This window comes from Melopsittacus undulatus, chromosome 8 (genome assembly GCF_012275295.1).
Source record: "Melopsittacus undulatus isolate bMelUnd1 chromosome 8, bMelUnd1.mat.Z, whole genome shotgun sequence".
In the NCBI taxonomy this organism is placed as follows: domain Eukaryota; kingdom Metazoa; phylum Chordata; class Aves; order Psittaciformes; family Psittaculidae; genus Melopsittacus; species Melopsittacus undulatus.
This window is the reverse complement of record NC_047534.1, coordinates 27,548,966-27,562,483: the sequence shown is the minus strand read 5'-3', so window position 1 is coordinate 27,562,483 and position 13,518 is coordinate 27,548,966. Positions and strand designations below refer to the sequence as shown.

Genomic DNA, 13,518 nt, shown 5'->3' with positions numbered 1-13,518 from the left:
TCTATGAATCTTTAAGTTACAAACACAACAGCTTTATTTACCTGCCCTCAAAAGAATCACATCCTGCAATTTCTCTTTTCTTGAAAAGCTCTTGTTAAGAGATACCACCTACATCAAGTGGCACAACAAGAGGTCAGACCCAGGCTCACCCTCTCTAGTCTCTCAAATATACATACAGACATATGACTTTGCTGTTACTCACCAATTTTGGAGTGAGGCTTTTCAAAGCACAAGTAGCCTGCACAACATCTTTGCCAAGTACCTGAACCTGGAAGTGATTACCTGTCATTTCTTATCCACAAGACCACCCCAAGATGACTACCAGATTAGTTCTACTGCTCTCTTTGGTCAGAACTAAAAACTAAGCATCATAAAGAGGAAATTTGGTTTCAGAAGTAAAATTCAAAAAGACAAAGGAAGAGAATTAGTAGAATTTCAAAAATGAATCTGTTTTACTTCTTTTCCTCTTTGAAGACATAAAGAGGATGTAACTGACCACTTTTACTCTCAGGACTTCCACTGTTCCTTCCTTGCTCCCAACTCCCTCCCACTCCCAAGGGTGCCTGAGTGCAGTAAAATCCTTCAATAGATCTAGGAGTGTGGCCCAGAATCCACCAGACTGCAGAACTGCTGACCTGGGAGGTCATGCAGGAGACTTGGAATAGTCTTAGCCTGCTAAGATTTAGTACTTTCCCACTTGATGGCTGACTACTTGCAATCACCTACCTTCTTTACTTACAGATTTCTTTTGAAGATTAACATTAAGAAATGTGAGCTGCTCATCCAATTACACGCTCCTACCAGGACAGATGGAAATTCCATGCTTGTGAGCACTGTGCCACAATGATGGTTTAAAGCAGGCAGCACAGGCAGATCAACCACTTGCCTGCATAACATCTCTGGGGGGTTAAGAGACTTACCTACTACAGAACCAAAAGCCTTGTGCCAGCTGGGAACCAACTTCAATGTTGGAAGCTGTGTGAGAGCTTATAAGTTGTTCTGATCAATGTTTAAAAGAAGTGTGTCCTCGAGGAACCATTTAGTTTTGATTGCCTAGGATCTTATTATTTGCAGTTCAGTACATCACTGGGGAAGGTGCAGTGAACAAGCCTTCACTGATGTCAGAGTCTTCTCACTTTTACTCTTCATCCATTTCCTTCCAAAGGAAGTGTTCAAGGCCAGGCTGGATGGGGCTTGAAACAACCTGGTCTAGAGGAAGGTTTCCCTGCCCAGGGCAGTTCCAAACCTTCCTGGCAGGGAATTGGAACTGGATGAGCTTTAAGGTTCCTTCCCACCCAAACCATTTTATGATTCTATGACGAAAGCCTTCCATCTTCCATCTGAACACAATATCAACAAAAACCTCAGTAAAAGCTGATGACCTGATGATATTTCTTTCCCTATCTGCACCTTTTCCCCAACCTCCATTCTTATATTTGAACTAGAGAGAAGATGAACACTCTTTTTTTCATTTAGAAGTAAAACCAAGGAATAGCCTTTCCTTTTGCTCTAAGAAAGGTGTCTTACTACCCACACTTAACTCTTGCTCTGAAAAATGGATCTGTTACACTGTTAAGCTTGTTCAGCACAAGAATTCCTCTAAATATTTTGATTCTTTTTCTCATGAGCATCTATATGGATACATTTCCCATTTAAGTATGACTTTTTTCCCACAGAAAAATGAAAGCTCTGACCTCGAAACTTTCAAAGTTGTGGAATGAAGTTCACATGACTGTATCATGCCTTTGATTTTCTGAGTTGTTTACCTCATGGAAAGTAGCACAACTTCCTTGCTGCTTGCACAACTCAGCTGAATGAATGTATTTTGGCTTCACCTGAGACTTTGGCTCATAAAAGTACCAAGCATCACAAATTCTTATTGTAACTTACCAAGAAGCAATGCTTAGTCTCACATAAGGTACACTGCAGTCAATGGGAATCAAAAGAAATACTTTCTTTGGCTTCAGGTGGCCTTGACTCAGGTGGCATGCATGGTATTATTAAGGAAGGAGCTTAAAATTACAAAGAAGCCACATCAGTAGCTTCTTCTTCACAAAAGGTCTGCTGGGCTTAAAAAGGAAGGAGGTTAAAAAAAGAACATTGGTTTTTCTGTGCTGTACTAAAAATGGCATATTGTGTTTGATCATGGAATAAATAGTACTCAAATGTGCAAAGAACTGAGGCAGAGTTCGAATGGAATCCATATAAGTTTTAAGACAGTTTCTTCAGTGGCAAAAGGGGAAAAAAATGTTGCTTGCTCTGAAAACTTCATAGGAAAATATAAATGCACTCGAGTGATTTACGGGACCTCAGGAGAGTTCAGGCTCCTGAGGTGGTAAGATGAAAAGTATATAATTTTATTATTGCTTATTGGAAATCACAGCAGCCAAAAAAGATCATTAACAGCTCAGGACCAGAGAGCATGGAGGGTTTAAAAATAGAATAAATAGTGTCTGTGCCTTGACGTGAGACTTACTCACCCTTAAGCTATTTAAGACTGCAAAATATTTGTAAGACAGTATCTTAGAAACACAATTACATGGAAATCCAGAAGATTCAGACTCATACCCACCCTATTGTGTTGACAGGATGATATCCTAATACTTAATGAACCTCTAGCTACTACTTTGTCTTCAAGAACTGACAAAACGAAACCAGTTACCCACTAGGCAGAGATTTACCTGCTTCTGGTTTTCATATCCATTACCTCAGAACAGAATTCTCACTTCTAACAAAATTTTTTTAGTTAGAGCATTAATATTTTTCTGGTTAAAAGGGGAGAATTGGCCTGAAGCCACATTAAATGGGAGAAGGAGAGAAAATTGGAAAGGACAGGCCAGGTTATGAGCCCAGCTTTACTTGTACAGGTCCCACAAGGCAATAAAGGTGTGACATACACAGTGGAGCGCTTCTGCTTCCTCAGTCACTTCCCTTCAGAGCCGAATTCAGCAAGATGTAGCAGAAGGAATACCCGAGTTCATTCCTTCAGTTTTACCATTTCATTCTTGAGTGAATGCATTTTTCAGTTTAAATAAGCAAACCAAACAGCATTCCTCCTTGTTGCAAGCCCATTTCAAATGCCTTACTGAAAGTTCTTATATGCTGTATCCTGCTTAGTGCCCAAGACTAAAATCAGAAGCAAGCTGAAGTTCCCAGGGTAAAATCCATCAGCTAATATTCAGTGTTTAGGTCAGCGCTAGCAGCTCTCCCTCTTTAGGTGGGATTCACTTCATCCTAAAGTGAGGATCTAAAGCAGCCCAAACACAAGATTTACCTTGGATGTTGTGGGGAAGATGTCTAGAAATGAAGTAGCTGGTACCTGCAAATCTCAGTTATGGTCTCTGCCTTCTGAGTACACAAAGGCCATCATAGATCCAGTTTGGAGCAAACTGCAACATGAATTCCTGAATTTCTCAAATTAAACAGTACTCAGTTGCATGTTCAGAGCCCAAGGAGGACTGGGAACAGAACCTGTCCCACAGGAGAAACTCTTGCTTATTTATTTCAAATAGGTATTCAAAGAAAAAATTAAAAAAAAAAAAAAATAAAAAAGCAAACAAACAACAAAACCCCCCAAAAGAACTAAACCAGATTTTATATATATTTGCTTTTCTTAAAAAAATTATTCCATGAAAGTTTTATAGTTCTCCAAGTAGTAATACAGGGGGGTTATATATACAAAATTCCATTTCCAACAATTACAAATAAGCGACTGTTACTATTTCATGATTTCAGCAAATAAGGAACAATTCTGATAAGTATGTGTTCAGGATATAGTTCTACCATTTAGAGGAATGTCAGTATTAAGTCAGGAATACTTCTGGATAAGTATTTACAGATAAAATCCCCTTTGAGGCGGTTCCCCAAAGTTTTCTCTTCTGAATAGGTAGTTCACATTTGGCTTTCTTCTGGATCGTTTAGGTTCCAAGGAATGAGAGGAAGAACATGGATGTACAGACAGAATTCTGCTTGATCTATTCCCACTCGCAGTCCTGTTGCAGTCACTGGGCCTGATCTAGTAAATACTACCAAGAGTAATGCTTGTGTGAATAGACCAGGCAGGATTTGTCCCTACAGTTGTAAGCTATCAAATTTACAAATCAAAGTTACAAATTTTTAAAACAGTGGCATTCCTGCAAGTCAAAATATAACAGAAACAAGAGTTAACAAAATATAAGCCCTTTATTAATAAAAATCTTTGGTTGGATCAGTATCTTAAATAAGCTTCAAGAATATTTGGTTAATACCATTTTCTTTCTTCCACATAATTACTTTTCTAGTACCTTCTTTGGACAGACTATAGAAATATATCAAGTTTATCACATACTTTAAAACAAATAAATAGATCAAAAGCTAAATATGGTATTTTTCTTTTTTAAAGTTCTAGCATTTATCTTTAAATTAGTTTGGCAAAGAAAAAAAGGAAAGGAAAAAGGAAACAACTAACTTCTCTTGAAAACAGTCTTTTGATGTTTGGTTTTGTAACAAACCATACAGTAGTTAGACTTTAAAGGAATCTTTCATTTTTCTTTTATTTTTCAGTTTGATATTTGTAATGTAAATGCCATGGACAAGACAAAGCAATAAAAGAAAGGAGGTTAATTGCACCAATATTATTTGGAAGTGCAGGTTTGTCATTTGACAAAGCAAAACTAAAATGTCCTATGCTTCAAAAGAGGTGTATTGATGGGATTTAGCTAGGCATTTTAAGTAAGGACTTCAGACTTCTACTTTAAGGAAGCTCCTTGTACAAAAGATAAGAGTATTTTAAGACAAAAGAAAAGTCCTGTGACTAACTGACAGTCTGGTCCTGTAGCCCCTGTGCAGGCAAAACTTCCACTGAGGACAGTAAATGGGATGTGGTTTGGGCTTACCCCTCTGGCACAGCCTCCTTGAAGTGCCATTCAACAGCAGAATGTCTGCAGGAACAACAAGCTGTGAAAACCTCTTCTGCAGAGGACAGAGGGCTACAGACAAAAGCCTGGCTGAGAAAGGGATGTACTAAACTAATGGGAAAAGGGAATTTCCTCAGCAATACCAGTGTCTTAGTACTAGGCAGGGCTCTACATGTGCTCATTAATTCAGGGCATTTAACCAAATGCTCTGTGATCATCTATCTGCTGGGAGGATCTCCAGGGTTGTGCTGCTGCTGCCTGGCTGTAAGCAAGGAGCTGCTGGGGTTCTGCACACACACAACTGGGGCAACTTCATATCCACATCAGCTCTGCACTGGTAATAAAGAACTTTTCCAGGTTGATTTTTCTGATGTCTCTGAAGAGAGCAGTACCCTGGTGCTTGTTTCACACCTCCAGGGTCACACTCAGATATCTGCCAGCAGAGCTAAAGCCTGACATGGAAAGCATGTCAGTCTGATAGGGTTTACATGGTGTTTGTCCTGCCAAAAGGAATACTAGGGCACACTCTAAAGCTGATTTTGCATACACTTTATGGAGTTATCCCATAGACCTTCAAGCCTGGGGTTTCAAAAATATTTTAATTTCAAAAATTAAAATTTTAAATATTTTAATTTACTAGTATTATCACTTAAATTACTAGCATTAAAGGTTACCTTTCATTTGTTAATTAATAGGCTAAGGTCAGATTCTCAGAGAATAACTCTATCAAGACATACTAAGCACTTGCATTTCTTAACACACCACCATCAATAGTGTCATTAAAAATTCCCTGCATTGCTGCTTGTGCAAAAGAAAAAAAACACATTATCAGAAATAGACTGTGGTCCTCCATGTTTGTAAGAAGAGCATTTCTCACAAAGATGGGAGTAAAATGGCAGCACATCCTTCAGCATGCACCAGGTTGTCCATTAATCGAGTTCTGCCCTGAATGCGATGGCTTGTGTATCAGTGGAATGCCCCGACATACTCAATTCACTCCTCTTCTAGACATCAAGAGGGTATGAATGGCAGGAGGACAAGCTCCCACTGTGGCTCCTGGAGAGTCTGGGGCTATGATTGTTACAGTTTTCACCTTTTTTCTTGTCCTTGTCTTTCCAGGTTTCTAGCAACTGCAGCTTCCCTTGCTCTTCTCTCATAAAGACCTCCACCATGAGAACTTTCTCTTTATGAATCTGCTGGCTAATGTCCTTGGGAATGTCTGGGATAATCCAGTCAACAAATTCACTCATAAACATGACCAAGTTCTGAAAATGAAATTGTGAGAACATGTCAGCAAGATCAAATGAAAGGATGACTGTAGGGGAAGGGGCCATTCTCAGTGTACTTAGGAAGGAAGAATAAAGAAAGGACATTATTTGAATTAGGCTCAACTGCATGTCACAAGCCTGATACCAAGCCAAATTCACCTCAGCTCCTTGCTAGAAGTAGAGAGAAATGGCAGGCACAGATCTCTTGTTTTATGTGCAAATACTGTCACAATCATTTGGAAATCCAAGAGAATATTGCCATTGATACATGGCCGAAAAGTTTCACATCAGAAGGCCAGAAGAAAACAGCAAGAAGTAAAATGATGCAAGTTGGTAAAATACATTCCAATGAATATTCCCTATTTAAAAACTCTACTTTGGAAATTTTGGACATTTAATTTCTTGGCTAGGTTTAGAAATTATTTGGGATGAAATTGGTGTTGCTTCAGTGAATTTGTTGTTGTTGCCCTGGAGAAATTGGTGGGACCTAATTAGTATTAACCTTGTGCTTTGCTGCTCACTAAGGTTATTCTGTTGCTTCTGCATCAAACCGGTTAAGGGATTCTCTGGGGATTACTTTTTCCACTGAGGATGTACCTGGCTCTGCATGGGTGAAGAGGGTGAGCAAGGATGGGCAGCTGAGGAAGAAGATCATAATTTTTTTTTTACCTAATAGCTTATTTCCAAAGGTGGCTTGCCTTACGCAGCCAAAGAAATACTATAACTCTTTTTCTTTCTTAGATAGAAAGTACCTGCAGTACAACCTACCTGGAAAACTATCACAAATGCTAATCTTGCTGCTAGGACAGCCCAGAAATCCTTTGAAATGTCATACTTGTTTTCAGACCAGGGGGGTTCTCGATAATCCTTGTATCTGCAAAACAAGACTCAGTAAATCAGTGATGTCATTTGTCGTGGTTTAAACCAAGTCCCCCAACTCCCAGAAAGTTAGGAAGGAGAATCCAAAGAATGTAGCCCCCACGGATTGAGATAAGAACGGTTTAATTGCTAAGGCATAACACAGAATCACCACTGCAAAACAAGACTCAGTAAATCAGTGATGTCATTCAAAAAATTTTTTCACCATGAGGAATTAATACCAAAGGGTTGAACAGGAAATCAAACCTTCTAAAAACAAGTTCACTGTTACAGTATGAGACATTATTAATCTCTTAACAACTGAAAGCCTCCCACAAGCTTTACTCCAAATTAAACGTCTTCCATCTTAATACCCTCTGATTTGTACAAATAATACCAATTCTGCATAAAGATGAAGTAAATTACACACTTAGATAATTTATTTTAAGATCAGTAAAACCCAACTCAGCCTGTATTTATAAGACTAATTTTAAAGACAGATCCATGGGGTGTGTTATACTACGTAGTGTTCTCATTGCTCATGATCAGCTCATGTTTGCCATATAGACAGAAGATTAGTATTTTGCATTAGCTGCTGCTCACAGAAAATCTATGAGCTCATCAACAATAACTTGTTAGAAACACGACCAAGAAAAACACACTAAACTTAAATCACAGCATGATTCTTATGTTGAAGCAATTATGGTTCCATGATTTCAAATTAATTAAAAATCCATGGAATATAAAAGACATGATGAGATGGGAAAAAGAAAGAGGCTAGGAGTAGAAAGCAAATAAAACTGGCATTTTTGTATTGGACTTCCATAAGTTCTGTGCTAAAAATACATTTGCAACCTAATTTATCCTGTGCCTGAGACCACCAGAAGAAAGTGAAAGGAAGCAAAGCTACACAGCTTTCTCTTTTTTCCTCCTTGGAATGTCTCTTCCCTCGTTGTTTTCCTCTTCTTTAGCTCCTTTATCTGCCTTTCAGTTTTACTGGCCTAAGTGCTTTCACTGTTATATTACAAGGGCCTGTTGGGACAGGAAAAGGAGGAATGGCTTTAAGCTGAAAATTGGAAGATTGAGATGAGCTCTTAGGCAGAAGTTCTTCCCTGTGAGGCTGCTGAGGTGCTGGCACAGGTTGCCCAGAGAAGCTGTGGCTGCCCCATCCTTGGCAGTGTTCAGCACCAGGTTGGACAGGGCTTGGAGCAATCTGTTTTAGTGAAAGGCGTCCCTGCCTGTGGCAGGGGGTTGGAACTGGTTGAGCTTTAAGGTCGCTTCCAACACAAACGAGTCTGGGGTTCTATTATTTGGTTAAAATATTTGTTTTGAAGGTGATGCATATGCAAGGGAGCTTAGACAAAGTGTGTGTTTCAGCACTGACCTAGATTGCTTCCTAAGCTGAACTATGTGACAATAATTTCCTTTAAAAATTAAAAGAATACATAGCTATTGTTACAGGCATGTAGATTTCATGTAAACAATAATTTAAATAGGTCTTAAGTTCCAGTGCAGAAAAGGGTGCTATTAATCACTCTACAGACAGATAGGAAAAGCCTCACGCTCACAGGCCCTTGCTCTCATGGCGGACTTCAACCACCCTGACATCTGTTGGAGGGATGGTACGGCCCAGCACAAATAACCCAGGAGGTTCCACAATTGTGTGGAAGCAACTTCCTTCTGCAAGCAATAGAGGAGCCGACAAGAAGTGCCGTGCTTGACCTCATGCTCACCAATAGGGAAGGGCTCGTTGGAAATGTGACGCTCCAGGGCACCCTTGGAAGCAGCGATCACGATATGGTCAAATTCTAGATCATCAGGACAGTGAGAAGAGTGTGCAGCAAGATCACTGCCCTGCACTTCAAGAGAGCAGACTTTGGGCTCTTCAGGAACCTGCTTAGCAAGGTTCCATGGGATATAGCCCTAGAAGGCAGGGCGGCCCAAGACTCTTGGTTGATATTCAAGGATCACCTGCTACAAGCTCAGGAGTGTTGCATCCCAACTAGAAGGAAGTGCAGCAGGAGGACCAAGAGACCTCCTTGGATGGATAAGGAGCTGCTGAGAAAAAAAAAAAAATTACAGGATAAAAAGAGGCTTATAAAAGGTGGAAGCAAGGACAGGTGATGTGGGATGAATACAGGGATGTTGTCTGGGAAGTTAAGCACCAGGTTAGGAAAGCTAAGGTCCAGTTAGAGCTAAACTTGGCTAGGGAAGTTAAAGATAACAGGAAGGGATTTTATAAGTATGTAGCGGCTAAAAAACAGACTAGGGACAACACAGGTGCCCTCCGGAAGCTTTCGGGAGAACTGGCTACACAGGACTTGGAGAAGGCTGAGGTTCTGAATGACTTCTTTGCCTCGGTCTTCACTGGCAAAGGCTCTGACCGCAGCACCCAAGTCTTAGAAGGCAGACGCAGGGTCTGTGAAAATCTAGACCTTGGGCCCACTGTAGGAGAGGATCTGGTTCAAGACCATCTTAAGAACCTGAATGTACACAAGTCCATGGGACCTGATGAAATCCATCCGCGCGTCCTGAAGGAGCTGGCGAATGAAGTTGCAAAGCCACTGGCCATCATATGTGAAAAATCATGGCAGTCAGGTGAAGTTCCTGATGACTGGAAAAAGGGAAATATAACCTTCATTTTCCAGAAGGGGAAAATGAATGATCCAGGGAACTACAGACCAGTCAGTCTCACCTCTGTGCCTGGCAAAATCTGGGAGCAGATTCCCCTGGAAGGCATGCTAGGGCACATGAAAAACAACAAGGTGCTTGGTGACAGCCAGCATGGCTTCACTAAGGGGAAATCCTGCCTGACCAATTTGGTGGCCTTCTATGATGGGGCTACAAAAGTGATGGACAGGGGTGGAGCAGTTGATGTCATCTACCTGGACTTGTGCAAAGCATTCGACACTGTCCCAGACAACATCCTTGTCTCTAAATTGGAGAGACATCAATTTGATAGGTGGACCACTCGGTGGATAAAGAACTGGCTGGATGGCCACACACAGAGTTGTGGTCAACGGTTCAATGTCCGGCTGGAGATCAGTAACGAGTGGTGTCCCTCAGGGATCTGTGCTGGGACCGGTCTTGTTTAACATCTTTGTCGGTGACATGGACAGTGGGATTGAGTGTGCCCTCAGCAAGTTTGCTGATGACACCAAGCTTTGTGGTTCGGTTGATACACTGGAGGGAAGGAATGCCATCCAGAGGGACCTGAGTACACTTGTGAGTTGGGCTGATGCCAGCCTTATGAAGTTCAACCATGCCAAGTGCAAGGTCCTACACCTGGGTGGGAGCAATCCCAGGCACAGCTACAGGTTGGGCAGAGAAGAGATTCAGTGCAGCCCTGCAGAGAAGGACTTTTGGGGAGTGTTGGTCAGTGAGAATATGTACATGAGCCGGCTTTAGTGTGTACTTGCAGCCCAGAAAGCCAACCATATCCTGGGCTGCATCAAAAGGATTGTGACCAGCAGGTCGAAGGAGGTGATCCTGACCCTCTGTTCTTCTGAGACCTCACTTGTAATACTGTGTGCAGTTCTGGTGTCCTCAACATAAAAAGGACATGGAACTGTTGGAACAAGTCCAGAGGAGGGTCATGAAGATGATCAGGGGGCTGGAGCACCTCCCGTATGAAGACAGTCTGAGAAAGTTGGGGCTGTTCAGCCTGGAGAAGAGAAGGCTGCATGGAGACCTCATAGCAGCCTTCCAGCATTTGAAGGGGGCCTATATGGATGCTGGGAAGGGACTCTTCATCAGGGACTGTAGTGACAGGACAAGGGATAATGGGTTGAAATTTAGACAGAGGAAGTTTTGCTTGGATATAAGGAAGAAATTCTTTACTGTTAGGGTGGTGAGGCACTGGAATGGGTTGCCCAGGGAGGCTGCGAATGCTCCATCTCTTGCAGTGTTCGAGGCCAGGCTGGATGAAGCCTTTCATAGCATGCTGTGAGGTGTCCCTGCCCATGGCAGGGGTGTTGGAACCAGATGATCTTAAGGTCCTTTCCAACCCTAACTATTCTATGATTCTATGATTCTCATCAGGAATTGTTACAGAAACATCATATTAACAGCATGTTGTATGACAACATGACATCAGAGTAACATCATTTTCTTTTCTTAAAGCATCACTGTACTCTTTATCATAATTCATCTCTTTTCCTGAAAAAAGGAATATGTAATAAGAAAAATCATTGCATGGACAAACACTGACTTGAACAATGCTAAGCCCTGTTTCCCAAAATAAGTAGGTTTTGTGGTTGCTTAATATGTAAGCAAAAATATTCAAGGCAATGGATCCATCTGATAGAAAAGGCTACTAAGGTGCTAAAAAGGTCTTAAAAATACAAGGGACCTGCCACAGGAATGTAGAAATTTGTCCCATTCTTAGTCAACCGTGAAAATACTTAAAATTAGTTATCATTCAAGAGAGTACCTGCATATCTGAACCTCGTAGCCAAGATCCATAGGGTCATTGGGAGCTGTTCCTGCTTGAAAATCGCTGACATTAAAAGAAGACAGTGTATGGTTCACGAAGCCATGCATGGTGCCATTCTCACTGTACATATACAGGTACACGAGGCGTGGAATGAAGTCAGATGTGAATGAGATCACAAATGCCTAAGCCATAAGAGTAAAGAGTGAGCGCAACATTCAGGCAGTGGTTAAGTTCATAATATCCTCAAGTATGTCTTGTCCAAACAAACTCATGCAACTCAGGGGCTGCTTTAGTAAAAGAAGGGGGAAATCGCAGTCCACAGAGTCCTAAAAATGGAGTATTCACTGCTGCAACAAGGTAGGATTTATTGCTTACTCTTTTTAGTTGCAGAATATTAGGTGGAATAGCTCCATGTTGACTGAGATTCCTACCTGGATAACAACTTGGACTCCCCAGAGAATGAAGCAGTCCTACTCCCAAGCACCAGAGAAGAGCAAAATATGGCACTACATAAGCCACAGCTTGTCCCTGATGCATTATATAAGGTCCAACTGATTGATTTCCAAGTAATTTTGTGTTCTGCAAACAACCAGCAGTGAAGTGACTCTTTAAATTCTCACTGCATTGCAAAATCAGGTATGTATTTCAACTCCATTGAGAGAAAAGGATGAGCAGGCTGAGGCCAGTTTTATATTTATGGTCCACAAAATTGCATTGTATTTTGTGGTTTAAAAAGGCTTTCTAAAACTGTGCTACAGAAAATGCAAGAGAACCAGTTCAGCTGAGCTCTTCAGAACTTTAGCCCTTTTCATTTGTCATTCTTATGAAACAATTCTCACTGGCATTAATCTCATATACATGCGGAACAAACACAGTACGAAACGTTTTACTTCTTTTACAATAAAGAGGCACAGTACATATATCAAAGAGGGGAAAAATAACACTGGATAATGACAAAAAGAGACTACAAGGAGGAAAAGAAAAAAAAAAAGAGACATTATTTCCAAAGGAAAAGAGAGGAAATGGTAAAGAATGGCAGTTTACCAAATAACCAAAAGAACCGTTTGGCCATTGCACAACAGACACCTGTGAGCAAAATGAAGGGATTTCTAGTCTGGGCAATGGTGGGAAAGCCATGAGGGCACATGGAGATGTGGCTATAAGGCCCTACACGGCCCCTGTTTTTCTGCATCTCAAACATGTTTTCAGCTTGTCATTCAACTTTTCTTGTTTCAACTAATGAAACTGATGATGATCATTATGGATGTCTATTCATACAGAATATTAGATAAGTACATACATTATTAAAGTGAGCTAAAATTTTCTAAGGGCTGGGATATTCTAATATTTCAAAAAATATTTAAATCTACTTTCTCTTGATTTTAAGGGATTTACACTGAAATAAAACTACTAGAGCAGAATGGAAATGCGGGCCTATTGAGTTAAAATGTTATTCATGCCAAATTACTTACATTTATGATTACGGCAAGCTTTCCAATACCTCTGAGGATATTATACCAGATTCCTGAGGAAGGAGACAAACATATAAATTGCTATTCCAGTCACTAAACTGTGATAAATTACTTTTTTAGTTAACAGTGTTAGGAGCACTTACGACTGCCAAACTAGTGTTATATTTTAAATTAAAAGAAGAACAAATTATAAGAGATTAATTTGACAACCTGTAGGCAAAGGGAGCCCAACTCTGTTTTTCAGTGTTTAGGCACCTATTTTTTAGAGGTCTTAAGCTAAAAACTTCTTTGAGGAAGAGGGAGGCAAGTGTAAGACAGAAGAATGTCTGCATAGGTAGAAAAGAGAACATCAGGAAATTTTATTCACACTTCTCAAATGCCTGAGGAGAAGAAAGCTACAGACAGGAAGCTGGAACTTCCATACATGTGGTGCAGAACATACTGATTTACCAGCTTTAAAGATCTACCTGAATCTGTGTCTACGCCTTCACATCATTCTTGATCCTAGTTCAGTTTTGAGAAAGTAAAGCTCCAGTGGAGCCACTTAATGGGATTTTTCCAGTTGCATCTGGAAACCACACAGGTATGGG

The 13,518-nt window shown here is 40.7% G+C and overlaps 1 protein-coding gene across 2 annotated transcripts in view; it reads right to left on the bottom strand.

Annotated features, from left to right (window-relative positions):
* Positions 1-3,576: 3,576 nt before the first annotated feature.
* Positions 3,577-13,518, bottom strand: part of ANO1 (anoctamin 1) — a 53,231-nt gene continuing 43,289 nt past the window's right edge. For both annotated transcript variants that reach the window (XM_031050347.1, XM_031050348.1), the window contains 4 exons: positions 12,929-12,981; positions 11,454-11,638; positions 6,932-7,037; positions 3,577-6,160 (listed from right to left, as the gene is read on the bottom strand). In XM_031050347.1, the coding sequence (XP_030906207.1) occupies positions 5,900-6,160; positions 6,932-7,037; positions 11,454-11,638; positions 12,929-12,981 (605 nt within the window). In that variant the 3' untranslated portion in view covers positions 3,577-5,899. The remainder of the gene's footprint in view (positions 6,161-6,931; positions 7,038-11,453; positions 11,639-12,928; positions 12,982-13,518) is intronic.